The following is a 21,600-nucleotide window of genomic DNA, read 5'->3' as shown; positions in this document are numbered from 1 at the left end:
ACAGGATGGAATAGGAGAAACCTTAGGTCTCCTTGGCTCAGGCCGAAATTTTCTGAATAGAGACCCGGAAACACAACAAATCAAAGAAAGGTTGGATAAATGGGATTGCATAAAGCTGCAGAGCTTCTGCAGGGCAAAAGATATAGCTAGCAAGATCAATAGAAAGCCCATGGATTGGGAGAAGATCTTTACTAGCCATACAACAGACAAGAGTCTCATATCTAAAATATACTTGGAACTCAAAAAATTAAACCCCCCAACAACAAATCCTCAAAGAGACAACTGCCCAATAAATAAGTGGGCAAAAGACTTAAAGAGAAACTTCACTGAAGAAGAAAGAAGGATGGCCAATAGACACATGAAGAAATGTTCAACATCCCTAGCCATAAAAGAAATGCAAATCAAAACAACATTGAGATATCACCTCACTCCAGTTAGAACAGCAAAAATCAAGAACTCTAACAACAACAGATGCTGGAGGACATGTGGACAGAAAGGAACCTTACTTCATTGTTGGTGGGAATGTAAACTTGTTCAACCACTTTGGAAAGCAGTATGGAGGTTCCTCAAAAGACTTCACATAGAACTCCCCTATTACCCAGTAATCCCACTTTTGGGCATTTACCCAAATGTTTACAAACAAGACCACACTAAAGCTACCAGCACAACTATGTTTATTGCAGCATTATTTACCATAGCTAAGATATGGAACCAACCCAGATGCCCCTCAGTAGATGAATGGATCAAGAAAATGTGGTATATATACACAATGGAATTCTATGCCTCCATCAGAAAGAATGACATTGCCCCATTTGTTAGGAAATGGAAAGGCTTGGAAAAAATTATATTAAGTGAAGTAAGCCAGGCCCAAAGAAACATAGGTCCCATGGTTTCCCTTATTTGCAATATATAGTATATGTATCAGTCAAGCGGAAAAGGTCAGATAATGTGATGTCAGGAAAATGAATCCTTAGATGTGTATTTTATTGTTTTTTTCTTTCATGCATGTGTTTCTAACGCATTTATAAGATTATCTCTTTGTTGCTTTGTATATCCCTCCCCCACAGTATAACCCCTGCTTTCACTATATTTGATGTCAGTATAACTTGTGGAGGAGAGGGGGAAAAACCAGTTGTTTAAGGATACAGGTGGACCTGTTGCAACAATGAGAAGTACAACTAGCTTTACAATGTCGGTGCGGGGGGGGGGGGGGGGGGGGCGGAGAAAGATTGTGATTGGGGGGGAGGAGGGAGGCTGGGAAGGGATGTGAAGGATAAACAAAGGAGGAGGCTGCAATGCTTGGTAAGAAATGTAAGCATTATCCTGCCCACGTAATTGTAACTCCTCTGTACAGTATGTTCACAAATAAAATAAAATTAAATTAAAAAAAAAAAAAAAAAGGATTGGAACTCGGGGCATTGCTTGAGTGGTTGAATGCTTGACCAGCACATCAATCATGTGAAAGGCCCTGAGTTCAGTCTCCCAATGCTAGCATATAAAGGAAGGTGTTATATGCATATGAGATTTCTTCATACAGTGACCTGGAAAGGGCAGGCCGTACCTAAGAAGGAAACCAGAAAAGGTAAAATTCTAGTTCTACTAGGTTAGTCAGTATGAGTTGGACCACTAATAAGGACACAACTATATAATGCATGTATCACTTTGCAATTTAGAAAGAACTTTAGTGGAGAGACACACACAATGTAGAAGGTAAAAAATACAGGGTCTTGATCCTCACAATAATATCAGAAGGTAGGAACTGTTATTATCTTCAGGCAGAAACAAAACTGAATGCTCAAGGAGTTTTATTAAAGGTGCATAGAGAATTGTGGAATTTGAACCCAAATTCTATAGCGTAGTTTTCATTAGATGTCACTGTATTCAAATAAATTAATAGCTTATTCTTTTTTTTTTTTTGGTCGGTCGTGGGGCTTGTACTCTGGGCTTGGGCCCTGTCGTTGTGCTCTTCAGCTCAAGGCAAGCGCTCTACCACTTGAGCCACACCGCCACTTCTGGTTTTCTGGTGGTTTACTGGAGATAAGAGTCTTACAGACTTTTCTGCCCAGGCTGGCTTTGAACCACATTCCTCAGATCTCAGCCTCCTGAGAGGTAGGGTTACAGTTGTGAGCCACCAACACCCGGCTTTCAAATTTTTTATATAATATTTATTCAAATATTTAACTAAAAGGTCTTGGTTCTGATTTCTAACTCTGACACTTACTATGTTACCATTATATTGGCAAGGTGTCAAACTTCTGTTTCTCTCCCTCCCTTCTTCCCTTTCTTCTTTTCCTTCTGCTACTGGAAATTGAACTCAGTGCCTCCCATTCTCTTGGCTTACTTACTTGGCTAACTGGCACTTTACCACTTGAGTTATGCCTCCATACCTGCTTTTTGCTGGTTATTTTAGAGATGGTTTCTCATAGACTTTTCTGTCTGAGCTGGCCATGGTCCTCAGAATTTTAGCCTAGGATTTCAGGTGTCAACTACTGCATCTGACTATCTCCTTTTTTTGTTTGTTTAAATCATCTAAAACAAATTTGAAACATTAGTTATATCTATTTCATAGAGTTTTGAGGATTGTTAGCTAATAAATGAAACTGGATGTGGCACTGAGACCTTTCATTCATGCTATCTATGTTATATATCTTGATCCTTATAATAATATCAGAAGGTAGGCACTGTTATTATCTTCATGCACAAACAAAACTGAGTGCTCAAGGAGTTCAGTGATTTATTGAAGGTGCATAAAAATTGTGGAGTTTAGACTCAAATTCCATCACATATTTTTGATTAGATGACACTGTATTCAAATAAGTTAATAATTTATTCAAATGTATTTATATAATATTTGTTCAAATATTTAATGAAAACTTGTGCATTTAATACATTTATGTTGTTTATAAGTAAAATGGTGTTACCATAATCTGTATTTTTAGAAATTTTATTGCAATTTCCCAAGATTAATAAAAGATGCAAATGTTTGTAGGAAAATTAAGGAATTAGCCAGCATAACCACCTCACCCCAGTTAGAATGGCAAAAATCAAGAACTCTAACAACAACAGATGCTGGAGGGGATGTGGACAGAAGGGAACCTTACTTCATTGTTGGTGGGAGTGTAAACTTGTTCAACCACTTTGGAAAGCAGTATGGAGGTTCCTCAAAAGACTTCACATAGAGCTCCCCTATGACCCAGCAATCCCACTTTTGGGCATTTACCCTAATGTTTACAAACAAGACCACACTAAAGTTACCAGCACAACTATGTTTATTGCAGCATTATTTACCATAGCTAAGATATGGAACCAACCCAGATGCCCCTCAGTAGATGAATGGATCAAGAAAATGTGGTATATATACACAATGGAATTCTATGCCTCCATCAGAAAGAATGACATTGCCCCATTTGTTAGGAAATGGAAAGGCTTGGAAAAAATTATATTAAGTGAAGTAAGCCAAGCCCAAAGAAACATAGGTCCCATGGTTTCCCTTATTTGCAATATCTAGTATATGTATGAGTCAAGCAGAAAATGTCAAATAATGTGATGTTAGGAAAATGAACTCTTAGATATGTATTTAAATGTTTTTTTCTTTCATGCATTTGTTTCTTACGTATTTATAAGATTATCTCTTTGTTGCTTTGTATGTCCCTCCCCCACAGTATAACCCCTGCTTTCACTATATTTGATGTCGGTATAATTTGTGGAGGAGATGGGGAAAAACAAGTCGTTTAAGGATACAGGTGGACCCATTGCAACAATGAGAAGTACAAGTTGTCATGTTGGAAACGAACTTTACAACTTTGGTGTGGGGGGGGGGATGAGGAAGATTTGGGGGGGGGGCTGGGAAGGGATGTGAAGGGTAAACAAAGGAGGAGGCTGCAATGCTTGATAAGAAATGTACTCATTATCTTGCCCATGTAATTGTAACCCCTCTGTACAATATGTTCACAAAAAATATAAAAAAAAAAGAATTAGCCAGCATAGTAGCTAATGTGAATGTACATGAACAATTAACTAATTTCATATTGTGGTATAATTTTCTCACTAAAGGAAAACTGAATTTTCTCCTTAGGTGGAGCCTTATCTTAGCCTCACTGTGGAGTATGATATGAATTTTTATATCTTTCAAAGCTCTGTTGAAGACAGGCTATTAAATAATGTCATATTTCATTGTGAAAAATATACTCTTTCCTTTTGATTTCTACTGATCATATCCAGGACATTACTCTTAAGCTTACTATGAAAATTTTGTATTCTTTCTAATCTTAACTTTAGGAGTTAGAATGCACAATAGAATAAGGGTGACTGCAGTGTGCTTGCACTAACATTAGGTAATGCTAGTGAAACACCTTTGGCTATTATTGGATTCATGAAAACTAATAGCCCTGAGAAATTTAATTTAGAAAGCTTCACATTTTGAGTAATATATGGATTACTTGACATGTAGGTTATTATTCAATTGAGAGATTTTATATGAAAATGTTAAATTAAATGCTAGTGGCAGTTGCTAAAGATGTACTTTTAATTATTCCATTTTTTACCTACTGTCTCTTCCTCTTTTTGTCTTTTAGATTGCTAACAGAACATTGCTTTGGTTGTAACTGATTTTTATTATTATTTCAGATACCACAGGCACATAGTAGGCATTCAATAGATACTTGTTAAACAGCCGCAATTTACTGTACTCACTTGTTTCTACTGAAATTATTTTGGTATCTAGTTCAATTTTTCAAGCATTTGAGAGATTTTACTGATCTTCTCAGTCTTGATGTGATTAATGAGATTTCTAAGCAGGTTAAAAACTGATGCTGTTGAGTATATTGTACCTGAAACTAGGGAGATGTGGATTAAATTCAGATGTATCTTCTCTGATTAGGCCCAGAGTGAAAATATAGACGATTTCTTTTTTCTTTCTTTTCTTTTCTCTTCTTCTTTTCTTTTCATGTGAATGTTTGTGCATGCGTGTACGTGTGTGTGTGTGTGTGTGTGTGTGTGTGTGTGTGTGTCCTACTGGGACTTGAACTTGTTTTCTTTTTTTTTCCATTTTATTAGCATGCATTGGTTGTACAGGGGCCTTTCTTTATTGTATTTGATACATGTACACAAAAAGTTTGATGAGATTTATCCTCTGTTACTCATTCCCATCCCCTGTCCCCCCCCCCTTTGAAAAATATTTTAACATGCTTTGTATTTTATTTGCATGCATGTGTATAAAAACTTAGGTGCCCTTTACCTCTCCTTTCATTCTCCTGTTTGTCCTTACTCTCAAAAAGTCTCAATGAAAAAAAATAGTAAAATATGTAAAAAATGTATTCTACAAGGAAAAAATATATTTATGTTTTATCCAGTTCAAATTCTTTTTTTGATGATGTTGTTGGTTATGGGGCTTGAACTCTAGGCCTGGACGCTGTCCCTCAGCTCTTGAGGGACAGTCTTGCAGTCTACCACTTGAGCCACAGCGCCACTTCCAGTTTACTGGTGGTTAATTGGCAATAAGAGTCTCACATAATTTTTCTTGCACTGGCTGGCTTTGAACAGTGATACGCAGATCTCAGCCTCTTGAGGAGCTAGGATTACAGGTGTGAGCCACTGGGGGCCCGGCTCAGTTCAAATTCTTAAAGGAATAACAGAACGTGACTCTTACCAAATGTAAATCATTTGATGTCATTCCTCTTCTGAAAACCAGGTAATTCCTCATCCCAAAAGTCACAATCCTTCTCAAGAGGAAATAGAAGAGAATCTTTATTTTCTGATATTATTAAGTAAAGGCCAATTGCACAAGCAATGAAGGGAAAAACTATAGATAATTTCATCAATATTGAAAACTTGTGTGATTCATAGGAAAAAAAAGTGACAAGCTAACCCACAGGATTGGAAAAAACATTTTGCAAGTAAATATGTCTTGTATCTAGAATACATACTGTTAAGCCTCTACAAGAAGATGAATAAAAGCTAGAAGTGGTGTCATGGCTCAAGTGGTAGAGTGCTTGCCTTGAGCTGAAGAGCTGAGGGACAGCGCCCAGGCCTAGAGTTCAAGCCCTACCACCATCAAAAAAAAAAAAAGAAGAAGAAGAAGATGATGATGAATAACTCAATTTTTGAAGGGTAAGAGATATGAATGGCCATTTATACAAATAACCTGGAAGCCGGACGCTGGTGGCTCATGCCTGTAATCCTAGCTACATAGGAGGCTGAGATCTGAGGATTGAGGTTCAAAGCCAGCCCAGGCAGGAAAGTCCGTGAGACTTTTTTTTTTATTGTGAAAATACTGTACAGAAGGGTTACAATTACATGGGCAAGATGAGTACATTTCTTATCAAGCATTGTTGCCTCCTCCTTTGTTTCCCCTTCTCATCCCTTCTCACCTCCCCCGCCCTCACCCCCCTTCCCCTCCCCAGCCAAAGCTGTAAAGTTCATTTTTCAACATAATGACTTGTACATCTCATTTTTGCAATGGGTCCACCTGTGTTCCTAATTTAAACGATTTGTTTTTTCCCTTCGCCTCCACAAATTATACCAACATCAAATATAGTGAAAGCAGGGGTTATAGTGTGGGGAAAACTTCTCAGCAAAATTTTGGCCAATCGACTTCAACAACTCATCCAAAAAATCATACACTACAAACAAACAGGATTCATTTCAGGGATGCAAAGCTGGTTCAATATATGAAAATCAATTAATATAATTCATCACATCAACAAGAGCAAGGATTAAAAACCACATGATTATCGCAATAGATGCAGAAAAAGCATTTGATAAGATCCAACACCCCTTTATGATAAAGGTTGTGGAAAAATTAGGAATCCATGGAACATTCCTCAATACAATAAAGGCTGTTTATGACAAACCTACAGCCAACATTATACTTAATGGTGAAAAACTAAAGCCATTTCCTCTTAACTCAGGAATGAGACAAGGATGTCCACTCTCTCCACTTTTCTTCAATCTAGTATTAGAATGCCTAGCTACAGAAATAAAACAAGATGCAAACATAAAGGGGATCCAAATAGGGAAAAATGAAGTAAAACTCTCATTCTTTCCATGAGACTCTTATTTCAAAAAAAAAAAAAAAACCCACCAGAAAGGGGCTGGGAAGGTGGCTCAGTGGTAGAGCGCTTGCCTTGCATGCCTAAGGTCCTGGGTTCGATTCCTCAGCACCACATAAAGAAAAAAGCCGGAAGTGACGCTGTGGCTCAAGTGGTAGAGCGCTTTCCTTGAGCTGAAGAGCGCTGTATAGCGCCCAAACCTAGAGTTCAAGCCCCACAATAGACCAAAAACAAACAAACCAACAAGTAACATGGACATATGAAAATATTCTCAATGTCTTATAAAGAAAAATATGAATGAAATCACAGTGAGTTTCTACCTACTAGGATGGCTATAATTAAAAAGTATAAACAGTATCAAGTATTGGGAAGGATGTTGGGAAATTAGAAACTTCATATATTACTGGTAAGATGTTAGATAGTCCCTGACAGTTCTTCAAAAGTTAAATACAAAATTGCAATAGGATACATCAATTCCACACCTAGTATATATTCAAGACCAAACAAAACATATATTCATATAAAACACATAGCATCATTACCATTATAGCCAAAAAGTGGAGAAAAATCTCAAATGTTCATCAGTTGGTGAATAGATAAGCAAAATATGGTATATAAAACAAAGAAGTACAATTTAGCTGTGAAAAGAAATGGAGTAAAAATACATGCTATAACACATGGTTGAACATTGAAAACAATAGGCTACATGAAAGAAGAGTCACCAAAATTTACCAATGTTCTTGATTTCATTCATGGAAAATATATAGAATAGACAGATTCACTTAAAGCAAAGAAATTACTGTTTTCCTAACACTAAACAGGTAAGGGATTTTGAGGAATATTCCTAACAAGTTTGTAGTTTCTTTATTTGAATATATGGTGAAAAAGATTTTATTTTCTCATCTTTGAGTAGCTGTACAAAGGAGTTTACAAGTAACAAAAATATTCTAAAATTGATTGTATTGCTGGTTAATAACTTGAAGTTATCATTAATTATACTCCTTAAACTCATGAATTGTGTGTATATGAATTATATCTTGATAAAGCCATTTATTTAAAAATTGTGCTTAAATATCCTACAGGTGCTAAGTGATTCTCCTATCCTGCTTTGTTCTCGTTTTCCACTCTTTCTCTCCCAAGAACTTATGTTCTTCTCTGAGTCAGGAATTTCACTGATGTTTCCCAGTGTTCACTAACAAGTCACTCAGTGAAGTCTGAAATTGCAAACCTACCCCTGGGTGGCATATCATAGTCGATTATTCTTTTATACCACCATATATATCACCTCTTAATATAGCATACAGTTTTCCAATTTATTGTTTTCATTGTTTATTGTTGTAATCTCCTTTTTCCTCAGCTAAGTGTAACCTCTATGAACACATTTTTTTAAATTAAGTGACAAAGGCTTAGAACAATGCTTGGCAGTTAGTAGGTGCCAAATTATATAAATATCTGTTTCTAAAATTAACTTCTTATCTCATTACCCCAGGGAGAATCTTGAGGTGGTGAGATACTAGTTCTTCTGTCTTGAATTAAAACAGTTATTTTTCACTCTGACTTAGTAATTCCATTCTAGGGCATTTATCAAAAGAAAATAATTGAAAAGAAGAGAAAAATTGCTCATGCTTACTTTGTGACTACTTTGGGCCAGGTACTATTTCACAGCTGGTAATAATTTAAGTGATCAACAACAATGGAATACTTAAATTATGGTACATCATCTGAGTACTATATCACATAACCAATAAAATTGTAATGATAATGTTTACCAATGTGGAAAATGATTTCTGAATAGGAAAAATATATAGAAACTTTTATCTATAGCACTGATTTAACAAATGTTTATTAACTATTTGTGTTGTATCAGACCCTGATCTAGGTGATGGGATATATTCACGAACAAGATTATTCAAGATCTGCCATCCCACAGCTTCATAATTGGGAAGGACAGAGAATAAGAAATATATAAACAAGTACACTAACTTTACAGAGTGATCATTGCTATCCAAAAGGACAGGGAAAATAATTAACTACCTAGAATGAGCCTATGGCGGTATTGAGTCTTCTCCTTTACTAAGAGCAAATTTCTCTGGAAGAATGGTGAAGATAGAAAAGATTTAACAAATGCTTGGATTTTATAATGTGGAACTGGAGAGTGTTGGTCTACAGAAAAGTTTTATTTTACCTGTGTTTGAAACCAACAGTGGTGGGGATTCAGAACTAGAAACTGGAGGCCTATGGTTGGAGTCTTGGAACTTGAGCTCCAGTGTAGCAAAAATGGATTTGAGAGCACAAATTGTAAAGAAATTTAAAGTATAATGATGTACTATAGTTTTCCTTAAGAGTTATAAGGCTGAACAAGAAGAGTATGTGGAATTACTCCTGAGTTTTAGTTTTGCTGCATTATATGAGCCACAGAGAGAGTACCTTGTAATGCATCAGTGTGGGAGAGTTGGTAGTAAATGTTCTCATGAAAAGTAGTTCCCTTACTATGTGTCTATATGTGAATATATATGTATAAAAACTAGAAAGCCTAAAACCATAGAAATTCTCATGTGAATAAAAACTAGAAAGGGCTGAAACCATAGAAATTTTTAACAACTTCAACAATATACATTTTTGTGATATAAATAAAAAAAGTACATTCTGTTTTTTTAATTCATTTTTAACTTTAATTAATTGTTCAAAGGCTTTGCCATGCAACAAAGTAGCATATGAATACAAGAATCTTGATCAATGCACCTTTTTCATCTTTCTCAGAATGTATACTCAATATTCATGGTTTAGTTATGTTTGGCTTCTATGATTGTTATTCTATGTTTAGCAGATCATTTTTTAATTCTTATATTCTAAAGAGCTCATATTCTATTTGATGTTTCTGAAAACTTGTGGTACCTACTCTCAATTCTATTGTCAAATATGATGAAAATGTTCTGTGTCTATGTGCATTCATGCTTGACCACTTATTAATGCATTTTGTATTAATGTTTCCAGCATACTTTGCAGGTTTTTGACAGTAGTCTCATCCAAACCCTCTACTCCAGGTTTAGAGTTGTGATTGAAATATTTTAAGGAATAAAATTGAAATCATTACTGCTTATAAGATCATTAAACCCAGCACCGTTCTCTAACTCTGAAAAGCAATGGCATACAGAAAATATTTATAAAGAATGCATTCTTTTATGTTTCAATTTTTCAAAAATTATAAAACACTTATAAAGCATATTTGTTTATATTTTCAAACAGCAGGAAAGGCATTAGACTGTGATTCCTGAAATCTAGATTCTGCGTTTAGCTCAGTTGTAATTAGTTACATAATTTTGGAAGATTTCTGTTTTTCAAGACTTTGTTTGCCTTACTTATAAAGTTAGTTGTTATAATAGCTCTAACATTTTGTTATCTCGCTACTTCATTTCTTCTTATTTTGAAGTGTAAATATTATTTTAGAAGCATTCAAGATCTTACTTCCCCTCCTCCCTACACGCGCACGTGCACACACACACACACACACACACACACACACATTCATATTTGAAGATGAGTAATCCTTATCTTAAGAACCAGGCATATTCTGTAAATGTGTTCAGAAAACAGCGTAACACAGATATTGAAGGCAGCTTGTTTTTAACTTGTAGCTAAACATGACATTCAAATGTTAATTGGATGAATGAATCTTGTTCATTTTACAGACATGGAAATGTCAATGGAATAAAACTATTTATCACAAGATAATGGTCTCCTGCCGCCAGATAAATGCCAAGATGAAGATTCTTATTGAAAATGTATCAAAATACTCTATTGCTATTTATTGAAAATAAAGGTTGAGGAAAAGTTCAACTTTTTAGGTCAAACATGAGAAATGCTCTGCTTACCCTATTAATATATTACTGTATCAATGACAGTGTTCATGAGGTAAAAACATAGTATCATTATAAGAAATACAGTTTAGAGATGATTTCTTTTATTCTTAAGAATTACTGAACAGTGAGTTGGGACTAGGAAAAGATGTTTAAATATTATTGAGCTCTTATTTGTGTCTAACACATACCTGAATGCATTCACTAGTGTTAGCCTATGAGAACAAAATTTGAAAAGGATTATTCTAATTTTACAAGTAAAGGTAAAAGAACTTGTAGTTGCGCTGAGAGTAATTGCCAATCTCAGGGTTTAAACTTTGCCTGGATTCCAAAGTTAGTGTTTTTCCTTTATACCTTACATTTCTACTTACATTATGTAAGTTTAATACTACAATGCTTTCTAGTGTTTCAGGAATTAGGAGAATTACTGTTCACTGAAGTTTTTGCTGATCCCTTGATACCAGCCAGACTCTTCTTGTTCCCCTCCATGCCCAGCAGTCTCTCCTTTTGCTGCCTACCAGACCCTGGGCATTAGTTAGTTCTGACTATGGACTGTGAAGAAACTATAGGCTTCCTTTGTCAGTGAACTCATTTTACCTAGTCCTTTTAGTTAGCCGTATATTTTTCATATAGAAGATATATTTTTCATACTAGGAGATAAGGTACTAGAAGAAATTATGTGTTTTCTTCTCTCTTTTCCCCATAATTCCCAGCAGAGTGTGGAATCTATATGGTCTGTTTTAAGAAATAGAGGAAGTATTAAGGGCTGTATAAGGGCTGTATTATGAACTCATATGAATATGGAAGTCCATTTGCTTGGACCTTTACCTATGCTTGTGTATGTGAATTTTCTTTAAAACACATTAACTTTTGTTTATTTTGTAAAATTTCTTGAGGCAGTGGATGAGCAGCTAATTTAACTATTATTGAATACAAAAGATAGACTCTTGTATGTTTAAATTTCTCTCAGGAGGAAAATCCTAATCCATATAGCATTCTTGATATGTAAGTAATATATATATTAGTAAAAGATTTGTGTGTGTGTGTGTGTGTGTGCCCAGTCTCGGCTTGAACTCAGGGCCTGGGTGCTTTTTGTGTTCAAGGCTGGTGCTTTACCATTTGAGTCACACCTCTACTTCTGGCTTTTTGATGGTTAATGGGAGATAAGATAAACTTTCCTGCCTGGGTTGGCTTCAAACTATGATTCTCATATCTCAGGCTCCTGAGCATCTAGGATTAGGTGTGAGCCTCTAGTGCCTCTGTCTTTTCTAAAAACAAATTATTGTCAAGATGCACAGAGGGGTTACAATTACATAAGTAAGGTAGTGATTATGTTTCTTGTCTAACTTGTTACCTCTTCCCTCATTTTTTGAAGAACTCATAATACTACTTCAGTACCTTTAGATCAATAATTTGCATCATCATGTCATGTAGATCACTAATTCAAGCCTTACCATGCACTTTCACAGATGGGAGACCTTTATCCCTGAAGGACATATGGGAAGGAGTTCATGAGTGCTATAAGACACGACTACTACAGGGACCATGGGACACTATCACCCAACAGGTTAGAGATTCATTTTATTGCATGCAATTCTTTCTCACTCTCATCTTTTTTCACTCCAGTCATACGGATTTTATTTCAAAGATAGTTTCCTTAAGTGCACCTTCCCAGCTAGAACCAGACTTAGTTTACTTCCCTATTATAAGCTTCCATAATACCCTATGACTTTCCTTCATAGGGCTTACCATTTTTGAATTATATATTTGAATGGTTTAAAAAAATTAATGTGTGCCTTTCCCCCAATTTTGTGAGCTCCCTTGTAGGCAGACCATGTCTATTTACCTGCTTTACCTGTCATTGTACACTCAACACCAGCACAGTATTTACTGAATAAGTGTTCAAAATAATATATTGTGTAAGTAAAAACAAATTAAGGTGGTACATATAAGAAATAGATGTGTTAGCTTTCATGTTAACTTTCATCATGTATAATGCTTTCCAGTTTTACTTATAGGTACATTTGCAAAAGAAAAGTCTGCAATAGTGATCTGCAAAAGTAGAAATATAGATCTGCTGAAAGGAGATATAAAAAGTAGATCTGCAAAAGTAGAGAAAATAGATCTGCCAATCATATAAGTCATTATTACTTCCTTGTTAAAAATTAGCACTTAATTACTTTAGAAATTTAAAAATATCACCTTGCAACCAATCATGATCTTAAAAATAATTTTACTTATATCAAGAATCTTATTTTATCAATCCTCTGCTAAGCTTAATAAAAGCTTTATTTAAAAATTATTCTTTTGGTCATTAGAATGTTAATGCTTATTTGTGTATTTGATCATAATAATGGCAGTTTACCTTCCAATCAACATAAGAATCCTTAGTATCTCATGAGTAGTTTTTTGACAATGACTATAAGTGACCACTTTCTAGGCCGTAATTGAAGCCAAAACCAGCTTTAAGTGTCTTTCACATTGCCTCTCAAATTAATCTCTTCTCCTCACCCCCCCACCCCCTTCCCATGATCACTCTCCTAAATTAAGTCCTTTGACTTCACCGGGAACAATTTGTAAAAGCCTCTTATCTTTGGCTTTCTGCTCCTTTCCTCTCTTCCTCTTATGATTGGTTGCATCTTAACGCTTGCATACTTCTCTTATACATATGGAGGCCTGCAACAGCTCTGTGAGGACCTGTGGACATGGTCTAAATGTCTTGCCTGGGCTTCAGTGGCTGCCATTTTCCTGCTTTCACCTGCTTTTTGAAGTTTATCTTGTACTCCTTCCATCTAAGCTCCTGCCAAACATGATTGCCTGTATGCATTTTAGGCAGCTTGTTCTTGGAATTCTTTCCAGTTTTAACACCTTCCCTCTTTGTTTTCTCTGCGTATTTCCTACATATTCTCTCATACACAGCTTTCTATGCAACTACCTTGGCCTCAATGGAATTCCAAGTTCAGTAAACTAGGCATATATAGTTGCTAAGAAGCATGGTAAATGATACATAAGCTAAACAGACTTTAAGAGTTTTGACAAGATGGGCCGGGCGCTGGTGGCTCACGCCTGTAATCCTAGCTACTCAGGAGGCTGAGATTTGAGGATCGCGGTTCAAAGCCAGCCCGGGCAGGAGAGACCGTGAGACTCCTATCTCCAATAAACCACCAGAAAACCAGAAGTGGCGCTGTAGCTCAAGTGGTAGAGCGCTCGCCTTGAGCTGAAGAGCTGAGGGACAGCGCCCAGGCCCAGAGTTCAAGCCCCACGACTGACAAAAAAAAAAAAAAAAAAAAAGAGTTTTGACAAGAGTACCTTACTCTGTCTAAACTATTTTTAAGTAAGGTGAAAGCTAAGAGTTTCGATTGTCATGTCAATACAAAATGCCCAAAATGTATACTATAAGGTCAAAATCCACAAGACCCCCAAAATGCCTAGTTTTAATAGTCAAGGAAAATGGCAAGGGATAGAGGAAGAAAGTATTGAAAAACAATATGCATATAACTTTTATCCTGTTGGCAACAACTTCTCAATGTTTCCATTGTGCTCCTTATCCCAGCACTCTTCTTCCCCCTCAGTATTGGGTTTGAACTTAATGCTCTGTACTTGCTAGGAAGGCATTCTTTCACTTGGGCCATATCTCTAGTCTAAAAAAGGTAGTGTCCCTGAGTTAACTGAAATCTTGATCCCAGTTTTTATCCTTTTCCATTACTCTCAATAGCAGCCTTCTTCATAATCTCCTTGTAATCTCTAGCCGATAGCACCCTCCCTGGTGCAATTTTGTGTTTTAATTCCATATGTTTTGTTGTATAGCAAGAACACAGAGACGCCACATTTTGAGAGGTCAAATCTGGAATCTTTATTGGAAAGCTGGCAAATGCAGGCAGACTTTTGTTGCAAAGACCTGCAACCCTGCAAATACACTTAACAATGACAGAAAACTGAACCAAGAGAGCAGGAGAGGAAAGAAAAAGCAGAAAAACAATACCCAGTGGAGAGCTGAAGTGGGATGCCATGGTGGCCGCAGAAGAGCCAGGACACAGGACATAGGACACAAGGCATGACCTAATGGCACCTAAGCTGGTCTCTGGGCATAAAAAAGATCAGATCAAGGGTCAGGGTCACAGGGAGTTTGAGAGTTCATGACCCAATGCTGGCAGGTCCAGTAATATATTGTTCCAGTCCCTACCCCTACCTCTAGGAATTGAGGCATGCACATCACTTTGGAGATGGGACTTTTGTGCCTCCACCATGAAGACAAGATGGTACCAGTTAAACCCAATACCCTATCATCCACCACATGGCCAAGATGGCACCAGTTAGATTCAGCATTCCTCCTTCAGTTTGTGTTCTGACTCATTACATAGAAACAAAATGTTTTAATTCAACTATATTTCTTAGTTTCCTAAGAAAATAAGATGTTTCCAGTAAATCCTTTCCATTAGTAGAACTCCTAAATACTTAAGTTAACCAAATTAACCAATTTATACACTAATGATTTATGTGTATGTGTACAGTCCTGGGTCCTGAATTTTTATGCTTAAGGCTAGTACTCTGCCTCTTAAGCCACAGAACCACTTCTAGCTTTTTGGTAGTTTAGTGGAGATAAAAGTCACACAGACTACTGCTTGAGCTGTTTTTGAATTGTGATACTCAGATTCAACTTCCTGTGTAGTTAGGATTAAAGGTGTGGGCCACAAGTATCTGATTTACACTAATGATTTTATTTTACAATTAAAACATTCTTTTAAAATTTATTTTCTTTTAAAGAGGCTGTACAGAAAGGTTACAGTTACATCAGTAAGGTAATTAATACATTTCTTGTCACGCACTGTTACCTCCTCCTTTGTTTTTCTCCCGCTAACCCTTCCCTCTCTACCTCTCTACCTCTTCCCTCTCTACTGACTCCTTCCCACCTCCAAAGTTGTAAGGTTCATTTCCAACGTAGTGTCTTGTGGGTATCATTGTTACAATGGGTCATCCTGTGTCCTTGTTTCAGCACTTTGGTATTCCCCTTCTGCTCCCCAAATTAGGTAATTGTATATATACAAGATGCAAGGTACCAAAATCAAATATAGTTATATATACCATAGGAGGAAGAGCATACAAAAGAAACAAAGTAAAAATCACATAGTACATTAAAAAAAAAAAAGCAAAGAAAAACCTCTTGTGTCCATATCTTGGGGTTCACTTTGCTTAGCATCATTTTATATGGTCATATGTACATACCTTTTGAGCTTTTCTGCTCATCTGATAAGGTTATCCTAGATATATACTAATTATTGCTAATAAGGGGACCTATATTTCTTTGGGTCTGGCGTACTTAATATGATTTTTTCCAAGTCTTTCCATTTCCTAACAAATGGAAAAATCTTTCTGATGGAAACCTAGAATTCTATTGTGTGTGTGTGTGTGTGTGTGTGTGTGTGTGTGTGTGTGTGTGTGTGTGTGTGTGTGTGTGATCCATTTATCTACTGAGGGGCATCTTTGTTCGTTCCATATCTTAGCTATGGTGAATAATGCTGCAATAAATGTCATTATGTCGTTGTGCTGGTAGCTTTAGTATGGCCTTGTTTGTGATCATTTGGGTAGATGCCCAGAAGTGGGATAACTGGGTCATAGGGGAACTCTGTGTAGTCTTTTGAGGAACCTCTATACTGCTTTCCAGAGTGGACACTAATGATTTTTAATAGATTGACTAATGTATCAACTTTTAGATGTTTGAATGGACATACACTACAATAGTAGTACAAATAAGATCCTTTCCTAATAAATATTGCTTTTTCTAACACCCCTGCTGGGATTTACTTAATAGGGAGATATTTGATGCATGCAGATTGCAGGCCAACTATAAAGTTGAGATAGCCCTTTGGAATTTGTCTTTATTCTTCTCACAACACTGCTAATGGCAAATTTCATTTAAGCCTTAAAGTTACTCAACATAATGCCTTAAAGAGTATCTGAGAAAAGCTCATTTGTAGCCATTGTACTATATGATATTTTCAAATCATAGCTATCTATCTATCTAGATCCTATTACATATATATTATTTTACATACATATTAGATATAGTATGAATATGTTAAATATTAGACATATTAGATACATACTAGATTTATATCATAGATATATACCTAGATATATACAGTATCTACCTATTTCTTTTAAAGATGTTGGTTTTTAATTCCAGATTGGCTAATAAGTTACTATTTTTGTCTTTTTATTTGTTTGAGATCTTTAGGAGAATGGATGTGCATTTTTATAAGACCTTCATGGAGAAAAACAAACAAACAAACAAAATACCTCAGTGGATGGATGGGGGAGGGTGTGATACAGCCCTGGAGAAGAATTAAACTGGTGGAGTATTGTGGGACAGAATAGTAGACATCATTTTACAGAATTATACTTAAGGAATCATTAGCTTCCACACTGAACATGATAATAATATGCTGTCCTCCAGAGTGGCTTAAAAACAAAAGCAGCCTTTGCGTAATGTAAAATGCATTTCACTTCATTTTCAGACCTGATTGTGCTCATATAGTTTGTTGCTCTTCATCTTTAGTAATCACACTTCTGTTGTCTCAACATTTGTCTTGATGATAGGGGCCTGTTCATGTTATACATGAACCCTCTCTTTTGAAGGCAAGCCACTTATGGAGATTACTCACCTGTCTTTGTCCATATTACAGACTACCTATTATCTCAGCCCTAGAGTCTAATAAAGAACTTTGGCAGAAAGATGGCTAGGTTGGATCTGCCTAAAATGGTAGAGTGTTATAATGACCATCACTGAAAGTATGAGTCTGTGTTTTGTCAAAGAATTCCTATGTCTTGACATGGGCTAAAATCACATGAAAAAATTATATCTTAAATTTTGCTTGAAGATGTTCTGTGTGTGAGGGTGTGTAGTGGTCAAGTAGATAATTTTCTAAGAAACTCATGTTTGGGGGAATTAAATATATATAAAAATAGAGGTAATAAAATTATGATATTATCTATCTATCTATCTATCTATCTATCTATCTATCTATCTATCTATCTATCTATCATCTATCTACAGGTAATTGAACCTAGAGCCTTCTAAAAGCTACCCACATACTGTATATCACTGAGCTATCTCTTCAGTCCTAGACTGGCTTTTCTCTGGTGTCTCATCTGGATTGAATTTTTTGAAAAAAAATCTTAGATACTATTTTTAATACATATTTAAGTTAGTGTCTCTGTGATGTTGCTTAGTATGTTCCTCCCTGTATGTTTCATAAGCTGATAGTTAGATCTTGAGGCTTGATCAAAATATGAGGTTTGCAATTTTTGGCAATAATACTTAATAATTTTTTTGTTTCTAGCTACCCAGATTAAAAAACATTATGTCTGGTTATTCTTTCTTAGCAGCCGTTGCTGCAACCACTAGTTCATTATGGTGATGATATTTTATTTCTATAATTTATTACTTATTAGTTGGGCCACTTCTATAATGACAGCTTCTCTTACCAGCTTAGTGTCAGCTGAGGTATACTTTTCATAGGAAAATCACAAATATGTGATTCTTTCCCTAGTTTTCTTTCTTAGAGTCTTGCCTGTGCTATAGCATAATGAACTAGTTGTCTAGTTCAGAGTTGACCAATAATTTTAAATGAATATTTATGAACTCAGGAATGTAAATGTTTTGTGCATTTCAATTCATTATAGTGATTATTCTTCTTGATGTTCATTTTGCTACACCTTTGACCAGTTAAAGTTTATCTAAGTCCTTTTGATACAACCTATGGATCTTGGATGGCTTTCTTACTTTCTTCTATGAAAAGTTGTTGTACATTTATGTTGTGCAGAACCTGTCCAGACTTGGAATCAGCCATTTTCCAAGGAAGATTGGTTGCAGGAACCAGACAGAATGAATTTTACTCTGAGCATCAGCACTTACAGCTGCATGACCTTCAGCAAATTATGAAGTATATTGCTATGTTCATTTATCTTTTCATTAGCAATGATGGTAGCATGTTCAGAGTTGATGGGAAGACTAAGTAAATCAATATATAGAAAATACTTTTAGATGTTGTTTCACATACACTAACAGTAAACATATTATGTAGTTATCACAATCACTAACATCATTATTTCCAGGTAAATACTCCTACTTCAGAGATTTTTTTTCAGCCATTGGTGGTTAAATGAGATCAAATTTAGGATTTGATCCATTCTCTTTTTTTCCCCCCTCATGGAATTGATGAAAATCTCTGAGCCTAAACCAAATGCATATATGTCAGGTCTCTATTTTAGCTGTATGTTGCTTCTCTCTTCCTCTTTAATCCTCATGAATCACTCTGCATCAAGAACTGCATCTTTATACTTTGGGGTCTTAAGTAGGTTTTCAAAAGAAAATACTAGAAATTGACTGCTTCCTTTTTATATTATTAAATATTTTTATTGTTATTATAAAGATGATTTACAGAAGCCTTACCATCTCATAAATCAGGGAATGAGTAGATTTCTTTTTGGACAGTGTCAACCCTTCCTTTGTACTCGCTCAGTTTTTCCTTCCCTGTCTGCAAGTTGTATAGTTCATTTTCATCAGTGTGTACTGAGTATCACTGCTACATTTGTTCACACTTTTTCCCTCTCTGAGTACTTTCTTAGTAACAGCAAAAAAAATAAAAACAAACAAAAATGCTTATTTAGGACACAATTTGAAGTAGAAAATCGATTAGTCCTGTCTATTGCCTATTCAGTCCTTGGTGGAGATCATCTGACTGCATCAAAACACAAAAGAAAATTTAAAAAGAGAAATGGTTATGTTCATGAGAGAAAATACAGCAAAACAGGGCATCAGCAGAATTTCAAGGACTAGCCTTGGGATCCTTTGTTTGTTTGTCACAATGACTATGTACCCAAGCCAGGCTCAAACTCATATTCCTCTTGCCTAACATCCGAAGTGCTGGGATTATAGGCATATACCACCAAACCTGACTCAACCTTGTTCTTTTTAGTGTACCTTAGAGGGAATTAACCAGTGTCTATGAGAACTATACTAACCCTTTGAGAGTGTCACCCACACTGACCCTCTGACCTCCACTAGGCTCTACTTCTCAAAGATTTCACTACTTCATCATTGCTCCCCAAGGGTCAAGTTTCTAGCACATGAACATTTGAGGGACACACTCAAACCATATGTCATATCATGCTCCTTTCTTCATACAAATAAAGATTATATTTTTATAAATACTGTTATACTGAGGACTGTGTTCACATTCTAAGTTAACATACTTTATATGGCCTAAACATTTACTTTGTTTCATTTTTAAAAACAATTAAAACATTTTTTGGATTCCTAAAGGTATATCACAGAATACATTTTATTTTTAATACATTTGAGACATTTTTGTGGGGAGCTATAGGAATTGAACTGAAAAAAGCATTATACCTACAATGATGAATAAGACAACTATGCTATACCCATTCTGTTCTGCTATGTGACAGATCTGTAGAAACCTCAGGTGTCTGGGTCTAATCCTCGAATGCCTAGATAGTGCTTGCTACCATTTCTATTATTACAAATTGACTATTTATAATTTGATGGAAAAGATTTTTCTCTATGAGACTTTAAACCTCTGAAACTTGTGGATCAGACTCATATCATCACTGTTTTCAAATTTCCAAATGATAGAGGGGAGTCGTATCAGGCAGCTTCATTTTATACATGTGTGTTCACATTCGTGAATGCATGCACACACATTCCTCTTGCACAATGGCCTTTTTTGAAATATTTTTGGTCTGGTCTTTTTTTATTGTCAAGGTGATGTACAGAGGGGTTACAGTTTCATAAGTACTATAATAAGTACACAACTTGTCAGACTTGTTACCCCTTCCCTCATTTGTCTGGTCTTTTTTCCCTTAGCTTTCCAATGGTAAAGGGGAGAGTTGTATATGAAACTACAAACCTATGTGTTATTTCCTTATGAATATATTATTTCTAACACCTAAACTCTGTACTTCAAATTTAGGAAGCAAGACTTTTGAGGTACTTATTTTCTGACTTTATATAGCTAGAAAAAGGTAGCAAAAAAAAAATAAACGAATGTGGCTAGATGTACAAAAGTAAAAAATCCCTTGATTATTTTTCTTCATTTGTGGGGGGGAACCTATATAGTGCATATTTTGTATATATCAACACTACTGGTTTCATTTTTGAAGCCTTTGACATGCCTAAAACATGCATACAATAATTCATTTCAGTGAGTTACATTTTCTTTCCATTATAAACTTTGCACGGTGAAACACACGTGTGCGCGCGCGCGCGCGCACAAACACACACACACACACCACCACCACCACCACCACCACCACCACCACCACCACCACCACCACAACAACAACAAAAATTCAAAACTCTTTAGGTATATTTTGCTGAACAGATTGCCTTTGGCTCTCAGTGATACAGGAAGTCACTGGTTAAAGATTCTTAAATAATTAGGCTTCATATGTTGCCTGGTGATTTATAATGATGGCTGATAAACTGATGATTTAATTGTGCTTCCTCTAGTAATAATCTTAAGTGCTCAAGTGAAGTTCCAGTGATTGGCTTTCTTCTTCAGTCTCCCTGGAGTCTTTAGGCATCTCTTTTATACAACATCCGATAACTGACTTTCAAACATTCCTATTTAAAATAATACAAACCAATTAAAGCACACAGCTGTTTAACAAAA

The 21,600-nt window shown here is 35.8% G+C and overlaps 1 protein-coding gene across 1 annotated transcript in view; it reads left to right on the top strand.

Moving 5' to 3' along the window:
- Atg10 (autophagy related 10) overlaps positions 1 to 21,600 on the top strand; it is a 295,549-nt gene that overhangs the window by 203,708 nt on the left and 70,241 nt on the right. The window contains exon 5 of the mRNA XM_042690885.1: positions 12,376 to 12,473. Coding sequence (XP_042546819.1) covers positions 12,376 to 12,473 — 98 coding nt within the window. The remainder of the gene's footprint in view (positions 1 to 12,375; positions 12,474 to 21,600) is intronic.

Source organism: Dipodomys spectabilis, unplaced genomic scaffold (genome assembly GCF_019054845.1).
Source record: "Dipodomys spectabilis isolate Male_0828 unplaced genomic scaffold, ASM1905484v1 ptg000140l, whole genome shotgun sequence".
In the NCBI taxonomy this organism is placed as follows: domain Eukaryota; kingdom Metazoa; phylum Chordata; class Mammalia; order Rodentia; family Heteromyidae; genus Dipodomys; species Dipodomys spectabilis.
Note: the sequence above shows the minus strand (reverse complement) of the source record. Positions and strands in the feature narration are given on the sequence as shown.